The 26,640-nt window shown below is 43.5% G+C and overlaps 1 protein-coding gene and 1 long non-coding RNA gene across 6 annotated transcripts in view; one reads left to right on the top strand and one right to left on the bottom strand.

Annotated features, from left to right (window-relative positions):
• The window catches only part of LOC139227560 (uncharacterized), an 85,191-nt gene that overhangs the window by 37,180 nt on the left and 21,371 nt on the right, over positions 1-26,640 (top strand). The window lies entirely within an intron of this gene.
• Positions 1-26,640, bottom strand: part of atp8b4 (ATPase phospholipid transporting 8B4) — a 279,883-nt gene that overhangs the window by 11,212 nt on the left and 242,031 nt on the right. For all 5 annotated transcript variants that reach the window (XM_070858401.1, XM_070858399.1, XM_070858402.1 and 2 more), the window contains 6 exons: positions 25,806-25,911; positions 23,648-23,786; positions 19,537-19,720; positions 18,481-18,704; positions 16,757-16,840; positions 14,181-14,426 (listed from right to left, as the gene is read on the bottom strand). In XM_070858401.1, the coding sequence (XP_070714502.1) occupies positions 14,181-14,426; positions 16,757-16,840; positions 18,481-18,704; positions 19,537-19,720; positions 23,648-23,786; positions 25,806-25,911 (983 nt within the window). The remainder of the gene's footprint in view (positions 1-14,180; positions 14,427-16,756; positions 16,841-18,480; positions 18,705-19,536; positions 19,721-23,647; positions 23,787-25,805; positions 25,912-26,640) is intronic.

A 26,640-nucleotide genomic window follows, 5' to 3' on the forward strand; every position in this document is an offset into this window, starting at 1 on the left:
ATCAAGTACTGAGGACAAATGGGCTCTGTTTAAATCTATTCTCAAACAGAACGAAGCCAGCTATATCCCAATGGTTAAAAGGGCTCAAGCCAAAACAAACCCATTATGGTTGACGAGGAATGTACAGAGGCAAATTCGATTAAGACAGAAGGCATTCGACATCACATTACATCACATAAGGCATTTAACTCAGATCATAGGATTACATAGGATATACGGCACAGAAACAGGTCATTCGGCCCCACCAGTACATGCCGGCGTTTATGCTCCACTCGAGCCTCCTCCTGTCTTTCCTCATCAAAATCTATCGGCGTAACCCTCTATTCCCTTCTCCCCCATATGCTTGTCTAGCCTCCCTTTAAATACTTCTATATTATTCATCTCAACTACTTCCTGTGGTAGTGAGTTCCACATTCTCACCACTTTCTGGGTAAAGAAGCTTCTTCTGAATTCCCTATTTGATTTCTTGGTGACTATCTGATATTGGTCTCTAGTTAGCTCTTCCCCACAAGTGGAAACGTTCTCTCTGTATCCACTCTATCAAAACCTTTCATAATTTTAAAGACCTTTATTAGGTCACCCCTGAGCCTTCTTTTTGCAAGAGAAAAAAAAAGAGACCCAGCCTGTTCAACCTTTCCCGATATGTATACCCTCGCATTTCTGGTATCATCCTTGTAAATCTTCTCTGTACCATCACCCATCAGAACACTAAAAGTATCACATGCAATGAAGGAAGACAAAAATAGTCATACGATTAGCCAAGAGATTTCTGGAAAAGAAGATGGTACATAATTGTTGCAGTAACAGCAAAAGCTTTTTTAGCTATGTCAGAAATCTAAAGACCATTAAGGACCATATAGAGCCAAAGAGATACTGTAGGGCAGATCCATACTGATTCTCAGGTTAGACCAGAGTTGAATGATTATTCTGCATCAGTCTATACTCCTGTAGCTGATGCTTATGATCCAGGGGAGGGGTTCTCAGTATTGATTAGCATTATCAATATTAAAATAGATAGTAATATCATTTTGGATAGATTAGGGAAGCTCAAAATTGATAGGGCTGCAGTTCTGGATAATATCCATCCAGGGGTGATTACGGAGATGGGACAGGTGCCCTTTCCCGATGAGCAGGAGAACCTCAGTAGAAATTTGCCTTCCATATCTCATCACTTACCATGAACAAAAATCAAACACTACAACCGCGATTTTAAGCTAACCGGCACGGTGGGACCAGGTGGGTTCATGTCGAACGGCCATTTTGCAACCCGTTCAATTCTATGCTCCACTGAACTTCCTGTCAGACAGGTTAAGTTGAAATTGGGACTTACATCTGCGAAATTCTCACCAACTTAACAGGCGATGTATAAAAAAAAAAATAGCAACCGCAAGATGGACAAAAAGTAGAAAGTAAAATCAGATGGGCAAGATAATCCTATGTACAGTTGTGTGTGTTGGCTGAACACAGAGACTGTTGCAATAGAAAAACACGTGTACACAAAAATAGCCCCCCATCAATTCTTCATATACAAAATATCAACAGAGTGCTGTATGAATAACGGGATCGGGCATTAGCATATATTTCCAGGGATGTGTACTGTGATCCCTAAAGTGGCTCGGTTGGGGTGGGGAGGGGGAAGGAGATAATCCTACATAAACCAACTGAAAGAACTGGCACAACCAATAGTTAACATGAGTATAATGCATTAGTGCCAGGATTACTATTAACTTTAACTCACTCGGAGGATAACTAAGAATTTTTATGACCTCTAAAAATAAAAGATTACACATGATCTGCCAAACTTCATAGGAACCACTAGGTGCTGCTCTAATATTAACTTGACTTGGGTTTCTCTCAATTGCCACACTGTTCAAAACCTGCCACACACAGACAGTCATAATGAATAGGTATACTGACAACTAAACACTATTTTAGTCTCAATGTAAAACTAACACTTTCTATACTTTGACATAGCACAGAAATGTTTTAAGGAATTCAATTCAAGGCCATAAGATTAACTTTGCAGCGTTATAGCAGGTTAAACGAAATTCTGTTTCTATGGCAGAATAAACAGAAATAGCTTAAAAATTGCCTTCCAATTTTTGATAATGTTACAGTAAGACACCCTCAATGCAAGTTATGTATATATGTAGTAAAAATAGCACACTTTCCTACATTGTAATAGTTTTTGTTATCTGCTTCAAGACACATAGCTGTGCATTTATAACAAGAAATAGGAGCAGGAGTAGGCCATCTGGCCCATCGAGCATGCTCCGCCGTTCAATGAGATCATGGCTGATCTTCGACCTCAACTCCACTTGCCTGCACTATTCCCATACCCCTTGATTAATGGAAATGGAACTGGAAAGATAACCATTTAATAGCCTTTTAACTATATAAAAAAAAGGACATTAGACCAAATCTGACTTACTCAGAAAATTCACGCAAGTTGAGGGCTTTCCCCTTTAAGACCAGTATCCTACTGTATACACACCAGCAGCCAAAGTTGTACCAACTGTCTTGCTGGGAGTTTCCTGTCGTTTATGAACAAAGTTATCTTCTGGTGCTGCAGTTTAGGGCTAATATAACCGAAGTATTGTGTTGTCGATTCATAAAGTACCCGTTTAGCATTAGAACAACTTTGTATGCCCATCTAGAGTATGGAGGCCGCAAATTCATTGACAGTTTGCAAAATATCACAATCCTCAGAACTGCATTTCTAATTCAATCTCAGAGTTCAGCTTACCTCCTGCTGTCGATATTGTCCCGTTTATGTTAGTGACGTCCTAAAAACACAGATATAGATTTACCCTTCCCACAAAGCTATTCCTCCTACAGATCATGCCCAGTGGAAGATTAAACAAGCCAGTCCACTCAATTTCCTGAAAGTGACTAATTTTTCCACATTATAACAGTGACTGCACTCCAAAAGTACTTCATTGGCTGTAAAGCGCTTTGAGATGTCCGGTTGTCAAGAAAGGCGCTATATAAATGTAAGTCTTTCTTTCATTACAGGTAAGACCTCCAAGAAAATAAATGCTCTATCAAACGGAGCAAGCCCTCTCTCATGAAGTTAATCAATTCAAGGAGATCTGTTCAACCTTATATCCCACACTATTCAGTCCTGCCCAGTTACTTTCATAGGGCTCAAAATTGGCCCCTGCCGATCTTTGGCGCATTCACCTGAGGTGCGGCGCTTTTGTCTGCCTCCAAGCGCGCTGAAAATCTTCCTCTCAACTTTGGCCGTGGTCCGGCTTCTCCTCGGTGGTGGCATAACGTGGCCAGTGGATTGGGGGCAGAGCCAGCATCCCGGCGCTGAAAACAGTGCTGGGATGTCTGCACATGCACGTTAGAGTGTGTGCGCATGCGCAGTAGCTCCTCGCCCTCAGTGTGTCCTGCAGCCTGTGAGAGGGACCCGATGCTCGTGCAGTTGCCGACCCTATCCCTGCCGAGTGGTTAGATGAAGGTAGGACTTCTATTTTTTGTTAATTTGTTTTTGATTGCTTATTACTTTGTGTTTTGTTTAGTGCTTTGTAAGTCTTGGTGCTTTCGAATGTACCTACCTGCGCTGATTTCTTAACTCTTTGCAAGGGTTTTCTGTGCGGCCAAAAGTGGCCACATACGCTGGCCTAAGTTAGTTTGGAGCAACTATTAGCTGTCCAAAGTGGCTTAAATGGCCAAAACTGGCATAGGTGACTGGTATCGCCCCCATTTGAAAAACAACTAAACTAAAAAAAATCCTAACTAACTCACTTACACTGGCGCAAATTAAATGTGCAAAATGGGGATTTTTAAGATACTCCAGAAAAATCAAGTTGCTCCAAAAAAAACGGAGCAACCCCTGGGCAGTTTTGGGCCCATAGATACTTCCATTTAAAATGAGTGTCGAGATGCATCCCAGTATTTGACCAAATGTCAAACCTTATAGGTCCATGTCAAAATAGGAGCTCATTTATATGTTGCCTATTTCAATATTTAGCACCTTATAGCTACTGTTTTTAAAAAAAAAAAAGCCACATACTATTCCATAGCCGTTCTACATAATTGGCTCCTAAAACTAACTGGAGCTTCAATGTTTTTTTTATCATTCGAGGGTGTATTCCAGTTGGTTCAGGTACAACTGAACTTCGCATACAGTGAAACCTGTAATTTAGGGACACTAAGGGACTTGCATCAGGTGTCTTTTATTTGCTGCAATGTTCCCTTTAATCCGTGCGCGCTCTGGAGGTCCCGTGCAGGAAGCAGTTGAGGCTGGCTCATTGAATGTTTTCAAGTCAAAGATAGATAGATTTTTAAGTAATAAGGGAATTAAGGGTTACGGGGAGAGGGCGGGTAAGTGGAGCTGAGTCCACGGCCAGATCAGCCATGATCTTATTGAATGGCGGAGCAGGCTCGAGGGGCTAGATGGCCTACTCCTGTTCCTAATTCTTATGTTCTTATGTTCTCACTGGATTTCCAAATGGAAAAACCGCGCATGCGTGGAATTTTGAAATGGCCGCACAGCCCGTTATAGGGGCCGTGTGGCACCCCCCCCCCCAAAAAAATTAGAGGGAACATTGATTTGCAGGTGTCCTTATTTTCAAAATGGTCAGTGTCTGCACCGTAAACTGGATAAGCCAAAGATCTCGGAATTGGCTGCATCTCCTGCAGCATTCCTCCTCCTTTTCGCTCTCGCCTGGGCTCGGGCCTAACTCTGGAGCCCACCAGCAGGACGCGATTCCAGCTTTATTTTCTGTTTGTTGGGTTTCCCAGTTCATTGCCATCCTGGGGTCCTTTCTTATTGAGGGAAGGATGTCCCGATTCTGGGATCTGCGACCTTGGCTGCCTACGCTGTTGTGCGAGAAGTTCCAAGAAGCAGGAAGCCACCTGTGAGCAGGTGGAGAGGGGAAACTGAGAAATGACAGCACAGGGGGCCACTTTCTCCTGTAACACCCCCAGATCCTTTTGTATCACTTTTTTTCAAGATACTTATCCCATTCCCTTTCATATTAAATATTAGTCCCTACCTCAACAGCCGCATGTGGTGAACGATCCCAGGGTCTAATAGCCCTCGGTTTAAGAACTCCCTTCATCCTTGGTTCTTCCATGTTACTGGCTGCTTGTCTCTCTGTGTTGCTCCGACTCCATGATGTTGCTGCTGCTCCTGGCTCTGCAGAGAACGATGGCCCCATTTCACGGGAGCAGCAGTCATTCCGGTGCAGTTCCTGGCTTTTGTGGAATGGAGAGCTCTTTACCCGGCATCCTTAATGCCAGAGAACCCCCTCTCTCCCTGGGACAGAGCTGTCCAAGCATTCAATCCCAGAGATGGAGCAGTTTCTCTGCCGCTATGGATGCTGGGTAAAGAAATGGCCATTGCACAAAAGCTGCTATTTTTCTCCCGTTGCCGCCTCACGTGTTCCGTGTTTCAGTTGCAAACGGACGGCGCACTAAAGGCTGTCTGTACCTCAGAATTTGCGAGTGTCCATGGTTTCAAGCTGCAGCTTGCATCTATTATAAGGTAAGGAAAATGGTTTGTTGAAGGTCAATCATCCCAGCCCCAGGACATCACTGCAGGAGTTCCTCAGGGCAGTGTCCTAGGCCCAACCATCTTCAGCTGCTTCATCAATGACCTTCCCTCCATCATAAGGTCAGAAGTGGGGGATGTTCGCTGATGATTGCACAGTGTTCAGTTCTATTCGCAACTCTTCAGATAATGAAGCAGTCCAAGCCCACATGCAGCAAGACCTGGATGACATTCAGGCCTGGGCTGAGAAGTGGCAGGTTACATTTGCGTCACACAAGTACCAGGCAATGACTACCTCCAACAAGTGAGGGTCTAACTATCTGTCCTTGATATTCAACAGCATTAACATCACCGAATCCCCCACCATCAACATGCTGGGGGTCATCATTGACCAGAAACTGAACTAGATGAGCTACATAAATACTGTGGCAACAAGAGTGGGTCAGAGTCTGGGAATTCAGTGGCGAGTGTCTCACTTCCTGACTCCCCAAAGCCTTTCCACCATCTACAAGGCCCAAGTCTGGAGTGTGATGGAATATTCTCCACTTGCCTGGGAGTGCAGCTCCAACAACACTCAAGAAGCTCGACACCATCCAGGACAAAGCAGCCTCTGCCACCTTAAATATTCACTCCCTCCACCACCGGAGTACTGTAGCTGCAGTGTATACCATCTGCGAGAACACAGCTCCACAGGTCAGGCTACAAAAGAGCTGGAGCGGCCTGCCACTTCAACCTCCAGCGCGAGCTGCTCCAAATGTGCGACGATTTTGAGATAGGGCGACTGGGTGACGTCATCAAAACCCTGGTCGCCGTTTTGGAGCGTGGGCAGGAACATCGGCAGGGCCCAGGTACAGAGGAGTGGGAAGGTCGGGGCGGATGAGCGGCGAGTGTTTGTGGCGGAGGTGTGACAGATGAGGGTACGGGGCCCAGGGGCAACACGGGTCAGCCCACACTGTGATATATGTCCGCGCAGCAGAGTAGGTCTGCAGTCATCCTGGTTAATCCTTGCCACTAGACAAAGGCCTAGCTCTGTCAAGCCCGTGTGGTGGCTGGTGTGCAACAGTCACCATACGTTAAAAAAATTCACGCACAGGCATCTTCCACCCCCTCAATTGGAGTTCAGGACTGGAACATCGGGTCCCTCATCGAAACACCTGTGAACTCATGGAAGCAAGTCATCCTCGTTCGAGGGACCGCCTATGATGATGATGATGATGGTATACCATCTACAAGATGAACTACAGCAACTCTCCGAGGCTTCTTCGGCAGCAACTCCCAAACCCTTGAGCTCTACCACATGGAAGGACAAGGGCAGCAGGTGCATGGGAACACCATCACCTCCACATTCCGCTCCAAAGTCACACACCATCCTGATTTGGAAATATATCGCCATTCCTTCATCGTCGCTGGATTAAAATCCTGGAACTCCCTCCTTAACAGTACTATGGGAATACCTTCGCCACATGGACTGCAGCGATTCAAGAATGCGGCTCACCACCCTCCTTCTCAAGAATAATTAGGGATGGGCAATAAATGCTGCCTTGCCAGCGATGCCCACATCCTGGAACGAATAAAAAATAGTTATTTGGTACTGCCAAGTGTCCGATTTTTGCAGATTTCCATTTTTTCGGGGATCTCCGTTTGCACAGGTTTTTTCTGTGCATACTTCATCACTTCTATAGGTTATAGATTTCTGAAGTGATCTCACTGGATCTGTAATTTATCCACTTTGAACAGTCAAGTAATCCGATTAAAACACAAGTTTGTACTTTTGACTGGCTGATGCTATAACTGACCTCGTATCACTTAAAGCTAACACTGGCTAACAAAACAGTCCATGTCTCAGCATCTCTCTCAATAGATTAACAAATTTGTAAGGGGGATAAAAGTACACTTGAGTAAGAAGGTTAAAGGGAATTAGGAGGTTCTGAGGAATCAGGAGTTCCTCTGTCTTACGGTTTGGATTGTAATATTGTTCGAATAATGTATAACCCGCTTATGTTTGTAAAGCACACTTATACACTCGCTTACATTAGGCTAGTATGAAGGGAATAGCAAAGCCTGATGGGTAATGAACCAGCCATGGTGCGAACTTAAGTATAGATTTACATTTTGAATAAGGAAATCCACCAAGGGCAACATAGAAACATAGGACGCCTAAAAAAAACTTATCTATTCTCCGGCTCTCTGCAGGTCCTCTGGAGCTGGGCGCGGCGCAGCATGAGCTGTGGGGGGGCGGAGCCAGGTCCCTGCGCTGAAAACAGTGCCGGGACCTCTGCACATGCGTGCCCCTAGCCTTGGCTGAATGGCCTCACTGGGGCTGCTTGGATAAGGCTGCACCTCCCACGTCCCAGCTCCTGCTTCCTCCCGACTGGACCCGACCCAACTTGACTCCCGCTCCCCCCCACGTGCCCCGGACCCGACCCCCCCCACCTCCCCCCCCCGACCCAACCTCTTCCCCCCCCCGACCCGACCTCCGCTCCCGACCTCCCCCCCCCCCCCCCGAACTCCGCTCCCGACTGCCCCCCCCCCCAACCCCCGCGACCCCGGACCCGACGCCACCTACCTGTCAGTCCGGTAAATCCAAGCCCGAAGTCTTGGGCCCGGCCGTTCAGCCTCCCTCTCCTTTCTTTCTTTCTTTCCTCTCTCTCTCTCTCTCTCTCTCCCTCCCTCCCCCCTTCTCTCTCTTTCTCCCCCCTTCTCTCTCTCTCTCTCTCTTCCCACCTCCCTCCGTTCCCCCCCCACTCCGTCCCTTCTCCCCCTCCTCGCTGTCAGAAACACAGACACTGACAGACAGAGAGTGGGAGAGACACACACAGACAGACAGAGCGATAGAGACACTGACAGAGAAAGACTGGGGGCGCGGAGGTGCGGGGCGGGGGGGGGGCGTCCCAGCACGCTGTTGGAGGGCTCCCGGTGCTGCAGTCGGTAAGTAGAAAATGTTTTATTTATTGATTTTTTAAAAAAATTATTTTTTATTAATTTTTTTTGATTGATTTATTGGTTGATTTATTGATGTATTTATCACTTATTATTGATTATGGCTCTTTATTTGTAAAACTGAAGTGTTTAATGTTTGTAAACTTCCCTTTAAACCCCCCCCTCCCCCTATTCCCTACGCCTGATTTGTAACCTACGCCTGATTTTCTAAGTGTAGACAAGGTTTTTCTGAGCGTACAAAAATCTACACTTACTCCATTCTAAGTTAGTTTGGAGTATGTTTTCACTGCCTAAACTTTCAAAATGGGCGTAAGTGGCCGGACACGCTCCCTTTTGAAAAATAAAATCTGTTCCAAACTGAAATTGTTCTAACTGACTAGAACTGGAGCAAACTAAATGCCGAGAATTGCAATTTCTAAGATACTCCATTCTAAACAAGTTGCTCCAAAAAAACAGGAGCAACTCAGGCCGAAACTTGGCCCCATAGAAAATAGGTGCAGGAGTAAGCCATTTGGCCCTTCGAGCCTGCGCCACCATTCAATATGATCATGACTGATCTTGCAACTTTAGTACCCTATTCCTGCTTTCTCTCCATACCCCTTGATTCCTTTAGCCGTAAGGGCCACATCTAACTCACTTTTGAATATATTTAGTGAATTGGCCTCCACAACTTTCTGTGGAAGAGAATTCCACAGGTTCACAATTCTCTGAGTGAAGAGGTTTCTCCTCATCTCGGTCCTAAATGGCTTACCCCTTATCCTTAGACTGTGACCCTGGTTCTGGACTTCCCCAACATCGGGAACATTCTTCCTGCATCTAACCTGTCCAATCCCGTCAAAATTGTATATGTTTCTATGAGATCCCCTCTCATTCTTCTAAATTCCAGAGAATATAAGCCTAGTCGATCCAAACTTTCTTCATATAAGTCAGTCCTGCCATCCTGGGAATCAGTCTGGTAAATCTTCGCTACACTCCCTCAATAGTAAGAATGTCCTTCCTCAGATTAGGAGACCAAAACTGAACACAATATTCAAGGTGTGGCCTCACCAAGGCCCTGTACAACTGCAGTAAGACCTCCCTGCTCTTATATTCAAATCCTCTCGCTATGAAGGCCAACATGCCATTTGCCACCTTCACCGCCTGCTGTACCTGCATGCCAACTTTCAATGACTGATGTACCATGACACCCAGGTCTCGTTGTACCTCCTCTTTTCCTAATCTGTCACCATTCAGATAATATTCTGCCTTCCTGTTTTTGCCACCAAAGTGGATAACCTCACATTTATCTACATTATACTGCATCTGCCATGCATTTACCCACTCACCTAACCTGTCCAAGTCACTCTGCAGCCTCTTAGCATCCTCCTCACAGCTCGCACTGCTACCCAGCTTAGTGTCATCTGCAAACTTGGAGATATTACATTCAATTCCTTCGTCTAAATCATTGATGTATATTGTAAATATCTGGGGTCCCAGCACTGAACCTTGTGGTATCCCATTAGTCACTGCCTGCCATTCTGAAAAGGACCTGTTTATTCCTACTCTTTGCTTCCTGTCTGCCAACCAGTTCTCTATCGATGTCAATACATTACCCCAATATCATATGCTTTAATTTTGCACACCAATCTCTTGTGTGGGACCTTGTTAAAAGCCTTTTGAAAGTCCAAATATACCACATCCATTGGTTTTCCTTTGTTCACTCTACTAGTTAAATCCACAAAAAATTCCAGAAGATTTGTCAAGCATGATTTCCCTTTCATAAATTCATGCTGACTTGGACTGATTCTATCACTGCTTTCCAAATGCACTGCTATTACATCTTTAATAATTGATTCTAACATTTTCCCCACTACCGATGTCAGGCTAACCCGTTTATAATTCCCTGTTTTCTCTCCCTCCTTTTTTAAAAAGTGGGGTTACATTAGCTACCCTCCAATCCATAGGAACTGATCCAGAGTCTATAGAATGTTGGAAAATTACTACCAATGCATCCATTATTTCTAGGGCCACTTCCTTAAGTACTCTGGGATGCAGACTATCAGGCCCTGGGGATTTATTGCCCTTCAATCCCTTCAATTTCCCTAAAACAATTTCCTGACTAATAAGGATTTCCTTCAGTTCCTCCTTCGCGCTAGACCCTTGGACCCCTAGTCTAGAACATAGACTGTAAACAGAATGTGACTCTCATGAAAAACTGTATTAAACTAGTTCGGGACTCTCGGGAAGAGATAAGGAAGCCAGTATTTTGGAACAAAGTTACTTCACACGTCATAGGGACTATGGCAACGTTCACATCACTGAACAGCATAATTGACATTTGATGAGAGATGGACAGGTGGGAATGAATGACTCAGAGCTAGTCTGATAAGAATCAATAAATCAATGTAACTTCGCTGATAGCAGTAGACCAACCAATGGCTTTGCAGGAGGGTAGCACCCCTCGAAAAACTGTCTAACTGTAACTGAAACCTCTTGTACTTTGAAGGTTCACATTTGAACTTTCCCTTGCATGTGCTCGAAATAAACTAGTTGTTCCGAAGGTTTCATTTGACTGATTCAGTGGTCGTTATCGCGGGGGCGAGGGGGTCGACTCCTTATATCAGGGAGTCCATCTCGAGTTAGAGAAGTCTTCCTTTTACCCCAACAATATTAATCTTAATTTTTTTAAATAGAATAAATGGCCCAAACTCACTTCAGCCAGAACCCGTTTTGCCAGGTGATGACAGGTTTTCATTGTCAGTCTGGATTCCCAAATCATGTTTTAATATGCACTTGTGACTAACTTATTGACTGCCTTTCATAGTACAGCACACCAATTATCTGAATGATAATATATTAATATTCATTTGAGGACTGTTAGCCCTACCAGATGATACCCGTACGATATTTTACCACAACAGGCCTTGTGTTTTGCAATACTATCCCCGATGCAAGATTGAAATCTGTTAACTTCACAATGCACATCCACATTTCCGACTGAAGAAATATCAGCACATTGCATAATTTATATACATATCATAAATTCCTTTTTTTTAAAATTTATTCGTTGCCAATCTTTCCAATTCTTTGTCAGATCATCTTGTCAGATTACAAAACGCCAGAGGTCACCATGGGCCCATTCAAGGATCACTCTGTGCCAATGCTCTTAGCCAAAAGGCCTAGAGCCACTACACCGTTCCTGGAAGTACTGTAATACCAGGTTCGTGCCATGGAGGTGGATGTGTGCCCCCCATACTGCTGCCACTACCATAAACATCGTCAGGAGCAAATTGAGAAAGAATAGGCAATGCAGCACAACTTTCAAGGTAATGTGGCCGACTTAAATTGGTCAGCAAATGATATTTCTCTAAAAAGGAATATCTACTATTCAAGCCTAACTATTGGGTGAATTGAGTGGTGTCCCACTTCATTGCCTGCTGGCCTTCAAACATACACCCAGTAAATGGATGGCATCACCTCCTTGTAGCTGGAGCTGTCCCACACACAACATTCGAGTTCATGTCCTCTCAGTTTTTAATATCACTCATGGGAGGATAAAGCTGGACGTCAGTACTTTGTAGCACATTTGAAACGAGCAGCAAATTTGCCAGGAGGTATTAATTTAATTAGGATTGAAAGGCACTCCTGCACAACAGGAATGGGTGGATGGGAATTAAATGCTTGGGCCATACATGCATTTATTCAGAATTCATCAAATAACTTCATTCCTTTTTTTGAAGATCAATTGCCTCAAGGCCATGCTAATTTGAAAACCTAAAGACTGGATACCTTCTGAGAATTATATTCAGGCATACTTTTATCGAGAAGTAATTGAATCGTGATTTTCCTACTTCATGAAGGAGATGTCTATTAGACTTTTGAAGTCAAACTATTTTTTCAGAAACGGCGCTGGGGCCCGCCATGAAAGACCTTACCTTACCAAATGGGAGTCCCATCGAAATCGACGCCATTCTCTAAACGGAGCTGACTGGTAGCTTTTGGAGGGAGGGAACAATACTTATGACGTATATAAACGACTTAAAACGTGCGGAGGGAAGAGAGAAACTTCATTTATTGCAGTAAATTGCAGCAGTGGGGGATCCCATCAGCCGGGGATAGGGGCGGCACCTCGTAATGTGAAGAGGCTTGGGGCAGTTTGCGACAGAAAGCTGCTTGTGCAAGTTGATATTGTTATTTATACACTGAGCTGCCCAGAGGCAGTCAAAGACGATGGAAAGCAGTCCCTTCGAATTAAACATAGAGCTCAGTTGAAACAACTAACAGCAGTTTGTCTGTTTATTTCTTGCTGTAATGGAACGGCACTGGAGGCCTTTCAGCCCTGGGGGCCTTTCAGCCCGGGATAGGAACGGTGGTCGGGGCCTTTCAGCCTGGGATAGGAACGGTGGGCGGGGCCTTTCAGCCCGGGATAGGAACGGTGGTCGGGGCCTTTCAGCCCGGGATAGGAACGGTGGTCGGGGCCTTTCAGCCCGGGATAGGAACGGTGGTCGGGGCCTTTCAGCCTGGGATAGGAATGGTGGGCGGGGCCTTTCTGCCCGGATAGGAACGGTGGTCGGGGCCTTTCAGCCTGGGATAGGAATGGTGGGCGGGGCCTTTCAGCCTGGGATAGGAATGGTGGGCGGGGCCTTTCAGCCCGGATAGGAACGGTGGGCGGGGCCTTTCAGCCCGGGATAGGAATGGTGGGCGGGGCCTTTCAGCCCGGGATAGGAATGGTGGGCGGGGCCTTTCAGCCCGGGATAGGAATGGTGGGCGGGGCCTTTCAGCCCGGATAGGAACGGTGGGCGGGGCCTTTCAGCCTGGGATAGGAACGGTGGGCGGGGCCTTTCAGCCCGGGATAGGAATTGTGGGCGGGGCCTTTCAGCCCGGGATAGGAGCGGCAGCAGGGCTCCACAACTGCTTATGTCTGGTGTATGTTTCAGCCTCAGTCATTCAGTGTGTCCCTCGTTACCCTGGCAACCTCTGTTTCTTGGCGCAGACCTTAAGCTCCACCCACAGAGTTTAAGCTCTTTGTGCACCGCTCCAAAATGAAAGTTTATTCCAATGAAACTTGCAACTTTTTTTTTTGGCGCAGTCGCCCACTAAAAAAAAATCGTCCGTTAATCTTGCGTCAAAAAAAGTCCACGTGGAATTTTGGGCCCTTGATCTTTCAGGCGCTGTGACTTGCTCAAGCTCCAAGCAGCACTGAGAAGCTGGGACGACTCTTGCCTCTGAAGGATGATAATGCTGGAATTACTGATGTTCTCGCAATACTGCCCTTCAGATCCAGCACGTGACATTGACTCCGAGATTTGAAGAGGTCATTCCCTGAGCTGTCCGTTCCTCTAACTCTGGCCTCTTGAGCATCCCCTATCCATCCATCCCACCACTGGTGGTCAAGCTTACAGTCGCCTGGGTCCTCTTCTCTGTAATTCACTTCACAAACCCCTTTGCCTCTCCACCTCTATCCCCTGCCCCTCAAGATCCTCCTTAAGGCCCACCTTTCCAGTCAAGTCTTTGCTCACTCCTCCTAAAGCTTCCTTCTTTGGCATCTATTTTTCATCACGCCTCTGTGAAAGGACGATTTAAAAAATTTACTAAAGATGCTAGAGAAATGAAAGTTATTGTTGTCATCAATTTTATAAGAACTGTAGCAACCATGATTTGTGAGCAGTAGTGTTAATTCCATCAAACAAAATACCAGTACTGGTGTCAAGCTGAAGAAAACTGTACCCTGCATAGACTTTTTAAAATCAGAACTTACTTGCACACTGACCACAATCACCAGAGATGTTGCCACAGTAACAGCAAATGACTGATAATCGGAAAGATGTGTCCCATCATCTCTTGTAGTGTCACAGAATGCACCATATGGGACAAAGAACAGGACAATAGAGGTGTAGACTCCTTGTACTATACAGATAAAGAACTCCCGCTTATTGAACAGCAGGTTAAATTGTCCGGGTTCATATAGTCTTGTGGATTCCAAACTCCTCTGTTCATTGACATCCTGTGGAGAAAAAATAAATTTAGAGACAAAATAATCCGTGACCCATCCACAAAGGTATGCCGCATCACAATAATGTATTAAGTATTGAATAAATATTTTGAGTTGGATAGCAGATGTTACTGCTCTGCTCAACAGATAACACTTATTTCTGCCCTGATGGGTCATTAGGTAAATGCATTTCCTAGAGTGCTACAGAGTTATACAGAGACCAACCAGGACTTAAGCTTGAACCTTGACCTGTGTCGAGTTAGTTAACATTAGCTGGAGTTGTGGGTAAAGAGGCTATAATTGGTTCAGGAAGGGAAAAGCAGAATCACCCTGGGTCCCTGTCTTGATTGGTATTTGTAATGTATTTGCTTTGTGGGTTCTTTGCTTAAGAATTCATAGCAACACATTGCTATTAAGAACTAGTTGGTTTATTAACAATAGTTTAACAATCACACTACATATTACCAGTTCATCCACTAGGCCGACAACTGCATACCTCATCATGGATGACCTAGACTCAGTTGACTCGGTTTTATTGAGTCTTGTGAACATCACATGGCTGGCTAAGCCACTCACAATGCAACAACTCTACAAACCTGTGAGCATCCTCACAGGAGCACAGCAGCTCCTAATAGAAAGTGCCCATTTGTGGATATTTAAGGAGAAGATCGAGCTTAGCTGTGATGTCTCCTGTAGTCAAACAGCCTGTTAATACTTGTTTTCTAGGCTTATATGAAGAGTGGTCACTTGAGCAAGGTACCAGACAGTGGCCAGTGGACCCATACCCCAGGACTGTCCAGTCACCCGAGAACTCAGTTTTAGAGTGGAAGCAAGTCTTCCTCGATTCTGAGGGACTGCCTATGATGATGACCCTAGGACAAGCCGCCAGCACCTTCAGCAGAGCAGGGGAGAAAATTGGTGGTTGGGAGGTCCATTAATTTAAAGAGCTACACTACAGATGGCCTACTGGTGCAGCATGTTGGTGTAACATAGTCCTCCAGATTGTCGAGAACCACATGAAGAGCTCCTGATCTTGGCGTTGTTTTTGAAACAGAGGAAAATGGGCAAAAGAAAGCATTGACAGATGTTGTGGCAGCACACCATCAACCCACATCACAGCGAAAGGTATTTGGGTCTGGAGAGTGTAACCATAATGCAGTATTTTTTCTTCTACTTTGACTATAGTTTAAAAAAGTAAGTCAGTCAGTCTTGTGGGAAAGATCGAAGTATATTATGTTCCTTGTAATCAAAATCACTGAACATCGCAGGAGAAAGGAACAGTGCAAGTTCCACCCTGACTGCTGCTAATTGTTCGAGACCTGGTCTAGTCTGTGTTACAGCAACATCTTGTTTACCATTTCCTTGCATTAATTGTACAGAGGAAACCTTCCACTGTTGTTGGCTGGAAGAGACCTAAAGTAAATGAGTTTTTGGCAGTCGCGACCCAGTTGTTAATTGGGGTGAGGGCCCAATGCACAAAACTGTCTGGAAGTTAGCACAAAGTTATCAGGTGCACTCAGAGCACAGCTGTTCTGGAAAATGTCACATTAATGAAATAACTGCTGCTCATTTAATGTTGGATGTTGAAACACATCTTTGGAGCAGCGTCGAGGGAGCTTTAATACATATCTAGGCCACACTAGAGCTGAACTGGTGGTAGTTAACACAAGAATCCTTCACCTTAATGAGCAATGAATATGTGTATAATTGCAATAAAGAAGGGATTTTTAAAAAGCTGTATGGAATTTCCTGGTAGGCTGTACTAGGAGAATTTGTTTTAATCTGTACACACAGGATATACCGCACAGAAACAGGCCATTCGGCCCAACCAGTCCATGCCGGCGTTTATGCTCCACTCGAGCCTCCTCCCGTCTTTCCTCATCCAACTCTACCAGCATAACCCTCTCTTCCCTTCTCCCTCATGTGCTTGTCTAGCCTCCCCTTAAATACATCTATACTATTCACCACAACCACACCCTGTGATAGCAAGTTCCACATTCTCACCACGCTCTGGATAAAGACATTTATCTGAATTCCCTATTTGATTTCCTCATGACTATCTTATATTGACGTCCTTTAGTCTTCCCCACATAGAAACACTCTTTCTCCGTCTACTCTATCAAAATCTTTTATAAATTTTAAAGACCCCTCAGCCTTCTCTTTTCAAGAGTAAAAAGACGCAGCCTGTTCATCATTTCCTGACAGATATATCCTCGCATTTCTGGTATCATCATTGGTTTCTAGGTTCCTATTATCAGCAAAGATCCATGGTAATACATAATAAAAGCAAATGAAACTAGATCATTCCTAATAGATTTAAATTAATTCAAAAATGACTTTACCTGGTCAAATATACCCATGGCCAGAACAGGAAGAGACGTGTATACTATGTTGTACAAGGTAATAAACCATTGATCATAAACAGTCTGCAAAAACAAAGAGCAGTGGAAATCATCTCAAGCTATCAACAATCATATTCATGCTAATATATGCATGTCAGGTTCATAATCTTCAAAATAACTGCGTCTCTTTTACAGTATAAAAATATAAACTGGAAGTGTGCAATATAACTAGAAAGAGGGGATTAAGAAACATGAATACTAATCATAAGTTAGTTACATTTCTTGATAAATAGCATTCCAACTTGCATGCACGAAATAGACAAATATCATCAACAAAATATTCAGAGATACTAAATTTCAACAGGGTTTTCATTCCCAGACAGATTTTAAAGAGATAAATCTCTATAGTCTCTGGTTCACATGAAGCTCAAAAATTACAATGTGGGGGGGAAGATTGCGGTTGAATGCTTCCTTTGTACGAACGCCTCCGACCCCCAAAAAATCTACGAATCTACCTGTTGGTCGCGGAGAAACGGAAGATCCCGGTCAGAGGCCTAGATTCGTTGCGCAGCGCATGGGGACCTGTCTTCAAGGTACATACCGAGACGCTGGAGTCACATGGGCCTGGACCACCAATCACTGTGCAGTATTCTCATTGATAAAAATGAGAGCTCTGTTTTTACGGGCTCCCATTACTATCAATGAGAAAACCCCCAAAACACAGCATAATAAATAAATAAAACACCTCACATATTTAAAATTAATTTAAATGAAATGTTATTAAATGTTTTAGAAAAAAAAATATATTTTTTGGAATTTAAAAAAAATGTGTTTCATTGGTGTTAAAAATAAACTTGCCATAATGGACAGGGTTATTAATATAAAAATTAGTGTTTAAATTTAAGTTTTATAGGCTTTAAAGCTCTTCCACTGGTAAAAGCTATGTGCCTGCTTTTACCAGGCGTAAAAGTTTGAAGGACATTCACTGGGCACGAGTTGGGCAAATAGCCCAATCTCGCCCGCACGAATGTCCTTCTCCTGGGGATGTGGAGTATCTGTCAAGAGAAACCTTGACAGATCGGAAAAGCCAGTATTCGGTGCATGCGTATCGCAGGCCGAAAACCGGCTTTAGCGAGGCCTCGCCGGGTTCGTGCGCACTTCATACCCACCCGGGGAGGCGGGAATTTTCAGCCCAATGTGCTTTCCCAAGTAAACTGATTTATTTCTAAGATTTTTATGGCACCTAATTTCCACTTGAATGTACCAGGTTTTTAAAGCGAATTCCATCTAGTTTTGATTTTACAATAAAGTTGTGAATATTAATACCATTGATAGTATTTTGCAATTGCAAAAATTAACAGATTTTAGTTGAAATAACGAGAGTCTACCTCTAAATGCAAATACATTGCTTAACATTTGTTGCTATATTTGTTGAAAGTGCAAGATGCACACAGTCAATAATACATTAATTCCATTTATATTGTGATGTGGTTGGAACTTGCTGCCTCACTCTACAATACACATAAAAAATCATATAGGTTGTAAAGTTAAAAATTCCACAAACTTCACACAATTTAAAACTCATCTAAATGTAACCATGTCACCAGTACATGCCAAAAACTCCACCTCAGCAATTGATTCTGACCCTGCATCTCATTAGGCCTTGATGCATTGACTTTGATCGGTTTAGAACAAACGATCTCTTTTTCAGAGAAACGACTAACCTGTGCAGAGAACCCACAGAAGAAACCAAACCAGAAGTGCACAAGGGTGAATGCAAAGTTCTTGTAGAAAAAGTAATAAAGGAACTTGCACATCCTCAGATAGGACCATCTCCCGTGGACCAACATAAGTCGCTGAAGGTATCTGAATTGTCCGATTGAATAGTCACTCGCCAGAACTGCCTGCATGCCTTCCTGCCCACTGATCCCAACTCCTATGTGTGCAGCTGTAGGTAAAGCAACCACAGTAAATAAAGCATTGAACAGTAGATTTAAATAATAAAAACATACTTTGGTTTTGCTCCAAGACTCAACTGCATTAAGATAAACAAAAGCTCTGGTACCACATTGACAAGATAACTTATTGAACAGAAGCAAAATACTGCAGATGCTGGAATCTGAAATAAAAACAGAAAATGCTCTGACGAAGGGTCATCGACCTGAAACGTTAACTCTGTTTCTCTCCACAGATGCTGGCTGACCTGCTGAGATTTCCAGTATTTTCTGTTTTTATAACTTATTAAACATGTTGCTCAATCATTATTCCCTTGGTATATTACATTTTAATATATTTCAAACCTGTCGTAGAAAGGAAACTACACCAAGTTACCCATAACACATACTGAATAAAGACTCATTTACATTTTGGTGCAGGCACAATTTTAATCCTAAATAAAAAAAATTACTTTGATCAGATTTATATATTTTTTCCCTCCGGTGCAAGAAGTCAGTGTAATGGAATGATTAGATTGCTTACTCCAAAGACACGGTCCTCCTCATGCTTTGGTTTAATCGCCACATACAAGAAAGAATGTCCATAGGAGAGTGGAGGGACTATTGCCTGGGAACACTGCCCATTTAATAATTTCATGCAATTCACAGCAAACTGCAAGGTGACCTCTTCCTATTGTGCTTTACTTTGGGCCGCAACCTGAGCTCTTTGACTGGTGGAAGTAACTTTAAGACTTCAAAAGCAAAACTGACAGCCATGCAATGTATACCAAATAATTCTCAGTGTTTCTGATGCAACATTTAGATTTGGCCAGAGACTGGTCTTACTTTTAATCATGCTGACATCATTTGCTCCATCGCCTATAGCCAGTGTGACGGCTTTCTTGTACATTTTGACAAGCTCAACCACTTGGGCCTTCTGTAAAGGTGTGACTCGACAGCAAATAACAGTTCTGCACATGCTCGCCAATTCCAGGAACTCTCGCTCCATGTCTGCTTCTAGCGCATGGGCCTATAGAACAGAAACAGGAGAAATGAAGACAAGCCGGTCCATGTTTAACCAGAAAGAAATAATCCGACATATACACAAAATCAAGGCGTTCCCTATAGCTGGAGGAATTCGATTTCAAAGAGCCGGCATAGCCGAATGGCCTTCCCACATTACAACAGTGACTACACTCCAAAAGTACTTCATTGGCTGCAAAGCACTTTGAGACCCGACGGTCGTGAAAGGCGCTATATAAATGCAAGTTTTTCTTTTTCGTTTTATGTTTCTGTGATTTACACATGAAAACTCAAGTATTATGAAAAATACATTTCCTCCAAAGGCCATATACAATTTGTTCAATCATGGACCCCACTCTTTTAAGGAAGTCAACAAACACAGGTAAACTTGGAGAGAAAGTTCTGTAACATTTTTGCCCAGAAAGGTTTTACATAGAGTGCTTTTACCGAGTGTCAATCAAATTTCTTTTACTGCCTATTAATTATTTTGTGCTTATCTAGGTGAGGGGTGTTAGTGATGGAGAACTGAACTCTTCCAACATCAGCATCGAGCACCTGCAGGCCAGGTAGATGACAGCTAGATACAGAGTTGCACTCTCTCTGCTCTGCCCAACAATGTGTTTCATCCCCAACCATAGAAGACCACCTTTACTGCACCATTTTGACACTTTTCCCATTGCCAACACCAGCTATCCCGTGGTCTCTGAGTGAGATTGCCAATGATGTCAAGTTAGGCACAGTTTAATTGTGTAGGCTCATGTCGTGGGATTCAGAATTCACAATGCCCAAAATCAGTTCACATGGGATATTTGGAGCCAGCAGACACAAGAGACTTCAATCCCATAAGTCTGGACTAAATATGTGCCCAAGTCCTATCTTGGCTCCACAAACAAAATGAAGCATACTTTTACTGAAATAGCAATTTCACCCACACAGATTACTGGTTCAGGAAGTGGAAGCCTCAAACAGATGCAGCAGTACTTTGGTCACGTGCCCATTCCAAGATCAGCAGTTTATTCAACCGTTTGAGGGGTGAGAGGCATTAAAGTTGAGTACCATCCTGTCCTCCCCAGACATCCACACAAACAGCCTCCAAGTAAGGCTTGCTGGATAGTGATCAGGAACAGGGACCGAGGGCACTTTTCCCTTCACTATCCTGGGGGTATCAAGGCCATTTGAAGTACCCCCATCGCTCTCCTGGCTGATTATCAACTATTCATTGACTGAGCCAGCTGAGCATTTGGGGAAGCTCTTAATTTGGTCATTTTAAGAACTCCACTCCATCAGAGTTCATTTATTCACCACAAGAAGAAAGTCACCCCAGAAATGAGCTATTAATTCTGCTCAGTGTGCAAATACACTGCACTTTATGGTACCGAGTCAAACTGATCAGAAAAAATGGACGCTTCAATCCCTGTTCTCAACGTTCCTAAGCTAAGGCAACAACACTCAGCCAAGATTCCCAGCAGTAATTAATATCTTGCTGGAAAGAAAGGAAAAAAAAGAAAACTAAATGAAAGGAAAAAAGCAAGAAAGACTGGCATTTATATAGCGCCTTTCATGACCACCTGCTGTCCCAACACACTTTACAGCCAATGAAGTACTTTTTGAAGTGTAGTCACTGTTGTAACGTAGGAAACGCGGCAGCCAGTTTGTGCACAGCAAGCTCCCACAAACAGCAATGTGATAATGACCAGATAATCTGTTTTTGGTTGAGGGATAAATGTTGGCCAGGACATCGGGGATAACTCCCCTGTTCTTCTTCGAAATAGTGCCATGGGATCTTTTACATCCACCTGAGAGAGCTGGTTCGAAAGATGTCTGACGGTGCAGCACTCCCTCGGTACTGCGCTGGAGTGTCCGCCTAGATTTTTGTGCTGAAGTCTCTGGAGTGGGACTTGAACCCACAACCTTCTGACTCAGGGCCGAGAGTCCTACCAACTGAGCAACAGTTGATATATATATATTATATATAAAAAAATATATATATATAAATTAAAAAAAAATATATATATGTGTGTGTGTGTATATATATATATATATATATATATAAATAATAGAGTGAGAGACATTAATGGAGGACAGGCTCAGCTTTGGCTGATGACGAATCTGCAAATAGTCCAGGCTGATGAGTGAACAATAATCACTTGGATAAGGTTGCTGAAACCTTTCACAAGAGTGTCATGGTACATCAGTCATTGAAGGTTGGCATGCAGGTACAGCAGGCGGTTACGAAAGCAAATGGCATGTTGGCCTTCAGAGCGAGGGGATTTGAGTACAGGGGCAGGGAGGTGTTACTACAGTTGTACAGGGCCTTGGTGAGGCCACACCTGGAGTATTGTGTACAGTTTTGGTCTCCTAACTTGAGGAAGGACATTCTTGCTATTGAGGGAGTGCAGCGAAGGTTCACCAGACTGATTCCTGGGATGGCGGCACTGACATATCAAGAAAGACTGGATTAACTGGGCTTGTATTCACTGGAGTTCAGAAGAATGAGAGGGGATCTCATAGAAATGTTTAAAATTCTGACGGGTTTAGACAGGTTAGATGCAGGAAGAATGTTCCCAATGTTTGGGAAGACCAGAACCAGGGGTCACAGTCCAAGGATAAGGGGTAAGCCATTTAGGACCGAGATGAGGAGAAACTTCTTCACCCAGAGAGTGGTGAACCTGTGGAATTCTCTACCACAGAAAGTTATTGAGGCCAATTCACTAAATATAGTCCTTACTACTAGGGGGATCAAGGGGTATGGTGAGAAAGCAGGAAAGGGGTACTGAAGTTGCATGTTCAGCCATGAACTCATTGAATGGCAGTGCAGGCTCGAAGGGCCAAATGGCCTACTCCTGCACCTATTTTCTATGTTTCTATGAATTACTGCCATGATGAGAAGGACAGGGGGTCAATAATGCAGGAGAGAAATGAGGTGAAAGCAACTTAGTTAGATAACACTGAGCACCACAACAATAGCTCACCCACAGCAAATTGGACCCAGATCAAATTCAGCCCTCTTTTTGAAAAAAAACTTTCAATAAATGTTATTAAATTGTGTACAATTTCCATTTACTATATCTATTCATAATTCTGATATCCTTTCAATGCTCAAATTACCTTTGATAATAAATTAACCATAACGTTTACTTTCTTTGAAAGCAATTACAATATTGTACACTATATAATTTTATACAATTTCTCATACAGGTCTTTTAAATTAAACGTGTAGCTAATTTGTTTTATATTACAATTCAAATTAAAACAGAATTGCCTTTATGTATATTGACAACAGTGTAGACCCAAGTGTATTTTAAATGCACTTTTGTTTGTGCACACTAGTTTTTTTTTCCAATCACCAAATGCCTCCCTTGCTCCTCTCCTGATGGTGTTAATATCTTACAGGGTACATGTTCCTCAGGTGTAGTTTGGCCTCCTGTATCTCGCCCACATACCCAATTGTCCAAGTGCGAGCCTTGCCAGCGAGCATCAGCATGTTATTAAACTACAGGGAAAGGAAGGGGTTAATCACAGCTAGCATCATCTTGCTCTTACGCGTGTATGGAGATCGGGTGGGAAAGTGGAGTTGAGGTCAAAGATCAGCCATGATCTTATTGAATAGCAAAGCAGGTTCAAGGGGCCGTAGAGCCTACTCCTGTTCCCAATTCTTATGTTCTTATGTTACCCAAATCCACACCAAGCACTTTTAGCAGGGATCACACAGAAACCAGGACTGGGAAACCAGACTAAACGTCTCCTTATTCCAAAGACCTGAAGCCAACTCTCACATCCTTGCTGTTACCCCAGCTGGAGTGAGCTCAATATGATTGGGGAATGACTGCCACTTTCCCGGTCTCTGTGGCTCCGTTATTCACTGGATAACTTGCTGAGTTCGAAAGGGACTCACACAAAAGCCCTCATGACCATGTTTAGGATTCACACTTACTAAACTGTGTCCGTTAATAATCAATGCATAGTCGCCCATAACAGTCTCTTCAATCACTGATTCCAACTTAGAAGTCACATTTTTTTCAGAGAAAACGTGTCCGTTGCAAACAGGTGTCCCCATCCGCTCTCTTGCTTTTCTAGAATGCAAAACACATTTTAAGAACTTTGCTATTCGAGATATTCCAATCAATGTAATTAAAATAACGGCAATTGGAAATTTTAAACTCTAGTCATTTTTAAAATAAGATAGGAACCCTCTGCAACAGCACCTCCTTTCTCTGGCAGCATCTCCCAAACCCGCGACCTCTACCACCTAGAATGACAAGGGCAGCAGGTGCATGGGAACACCATCACCTGCAAGTTCCCCTCCAAGTCACACACCATCCTGACTTGGAAAGATATCATCGTTCCTTCATAATCGCTGGGTCAAAATCCTGGAACTCCCTCCCTAACCGCACTGTGGGAGTACCTCCTGTACCCGGACTGCTACGGTTCATTAATGCAGCTCACCATCATCATCTCAAGGTCAATGGGCAATAAATACTGGCCTTGCCAGCAATGCCCACATCCCAGGTGCGAATCTTTTTTTTAAATGATTCTTTCCCTGAAGAAAGAGGGTTTGCCTCTCTTCTACCTTCACAAACTGTAAAAACCAGCTTTGCATAACGTCAATGAGAGCCAACTGCCATATTAATGTCTTCTTTCCAGGTCAATCAATTGTTACCACCTCCACCTCCAGATGTTTAAAGCCAGTGACCCAGCCAGTAACCTCTGTGTCGGTCTCAGGGTCTGTGACATTAGCTACATTTTACGGTGTGCTATTGCCGTATAACATATTGTGCGCGCCTATTCTATTTGTTTTCTAATAGACTTTTGCAAATATTTTGATTCTGTAATGTAGAATTATTCCAATGGAAATTGATTTCCACCTAAAACAGCACAGAACACTTCAGAGATGACACTGCTTTTGCGTTTTACAATCTCGGCAAGCACAATCTTTCTCCCTTCTTCCCAGTGGAAATTGCTTGGAGGCAAAAGTGGGCTGTCATTTCTTCAAGGCATATGTAAAGTACGCACAGGCCAGACTATATTGATGTTATATATTTTCTCCATGGTGGGTGGGTGGGGAGGGTGTGGAGAGAGAGAGTGGGGTAGGGGGGAATGAAGAGGGAGTGGAAGGAGGAGAGGTAGAGAGAGAGAGAGAGAGAGAGAGAGGGAAGATTACAGCTAGAGGGAAAATAATATATAGGATTTTATCAGGTGAATCGGGAAGATGAATTGTTTCAATGGAATCAGTGATGAGGGATCAATTTAAAGTTGTAATTGAGTAGGAAGAGAGATGAAGAACATTTTCTTCATGCAGAGAGTGGTTAGACCATGGAATGCTTGGCCACTTGGGAAGTGGTTGAGGCAGAGATGATTGCATGTTTTAAGGGAAAAGTAGGCAAAGAGTTGAATTGGAGGAAGTTACAGAGCTCTGCACTGAGAGAGTGGGGCAATGGGAGTAGTTTTGTTCGCTTTAGCAAAAAGCTGACAGAAACATGATGGGCCACACGGCCTTCTGTGTGGTAAATGACTATAGTCCACCCACCTTTGGGTCTGGGGTCAGCCAACAAGGGAAGTATCCATCTTCAGAGTCAGAGACAGCTGGTATGTCTGCAAACGCAAACCCGTTTACCTCATTTTTATCTGTTTAGAGTGGAAAACTACTTCCGTACTTAATCCATCTTTACAAATTCTGCTGCAGACAGCTTCTCGAGTTCCCTGGCATCAGTTGCTCCCATATGGTTGGAGCACCTTACTTTTTATGGGAGTTGACTCACACTGCCTTGGGGACCAAAGTGTTTTCCAGCACATTGAGTGCGTGTGTGACTACCCAGACAAGCTAACAAATTCCTGTTCAGTCTCTGAGGGAAACAATTTCCATTTAGCACGGGAACCATCTTTTTTCTAGATGCCTTTTGTTTCAAACTTGTAAGAATTACATCTTACTCCGAAGAAACATTAAAAGTAACCCTTTGTATGGAAAAATGGTAAAAAGAAATCCTGAAATGTGACAACCATTCTACGAAAGTACCCCTTCATATAATTTTTAAAAAATTGGTTACAAAATAAATTTGATTTACAACATGCAAACACAGTCATGGGTTGTTTACCGGATTTGTTCACGCACTTCGAGAACGGTGCGGCCAGACACCACGAAAATCTCATTCATGTCATCTCTTAACATGTTGCACGAGTAACCAATATTCACGGCCGTCTCTGTGAGGAAACAGGAACAAGCAACGTGAAGAATCAGACAATCTGAGGCCTTACTTTCAACAATCTACAAGCCTTATATAGTTCACTGTTGAATAACACAAGATCCACAGTCCACGACACCACCAAAGTCAGAAAGACCAGGGATGGGCAATAAACCGTGGCCTTGTTCATGACGCTCAGAGCCTAAGAATGAATTCTTTTCAAAAAGGGTAAAAATGAGAAGATAAATTGGGAAATAAAAAACTGGGTTTAGAAAGGCTTAAGGGGGCAAGTTGTTCCAACGTTTTGGAGGCCCGAGAAGGAATTAATTAGAGCGGACTATGCGACAATTCTTGATTTGAACACAGTAAGGATGTAGGACAAAGGAGAATATGCAGGTCAGTGTATTTCGAGTGTAGAATCACATAGAAAATACAACACGTGTTGGTGTTTATCATCCACATCAACAGTAGCCCTATCCCTGCCCTCCCTTTATATCCAGATCCCTTTATCTCCTTCTCCATCAGCCTTCTATTCTACCCATATTGACAGGGTGTCTGCATCAATCACGAACTTCAGTAGTGCATTCCAAAGCCTCTCAACTCTCTGTGTATGAAACAACTCTCCTGTTCTTTGTGTTTAATCATAACGGGCAGCATCCCACTGAATCTGCACTGTACCCCTTCTATTACCCCAACATCCGTCCGATAATGTGAAGTCCAAAATTTCAGGAATCCAATTAAATATATT

Source organism: Pristiophorus japonicus, chromosome 17, assembly GCF_044704955.1.
Source record: "Pristiophorus japonicus isolate sPriJap1 chromosome 17, sPriJap1.hap1, whole genome shotgun sequence".
Taxonomy (NCBI): Eukaryota; Metazoa; Chordata; class Chondrichthyes; family Pristiophoridae; genus Pristiophorus; species Pristiophorus japonicus.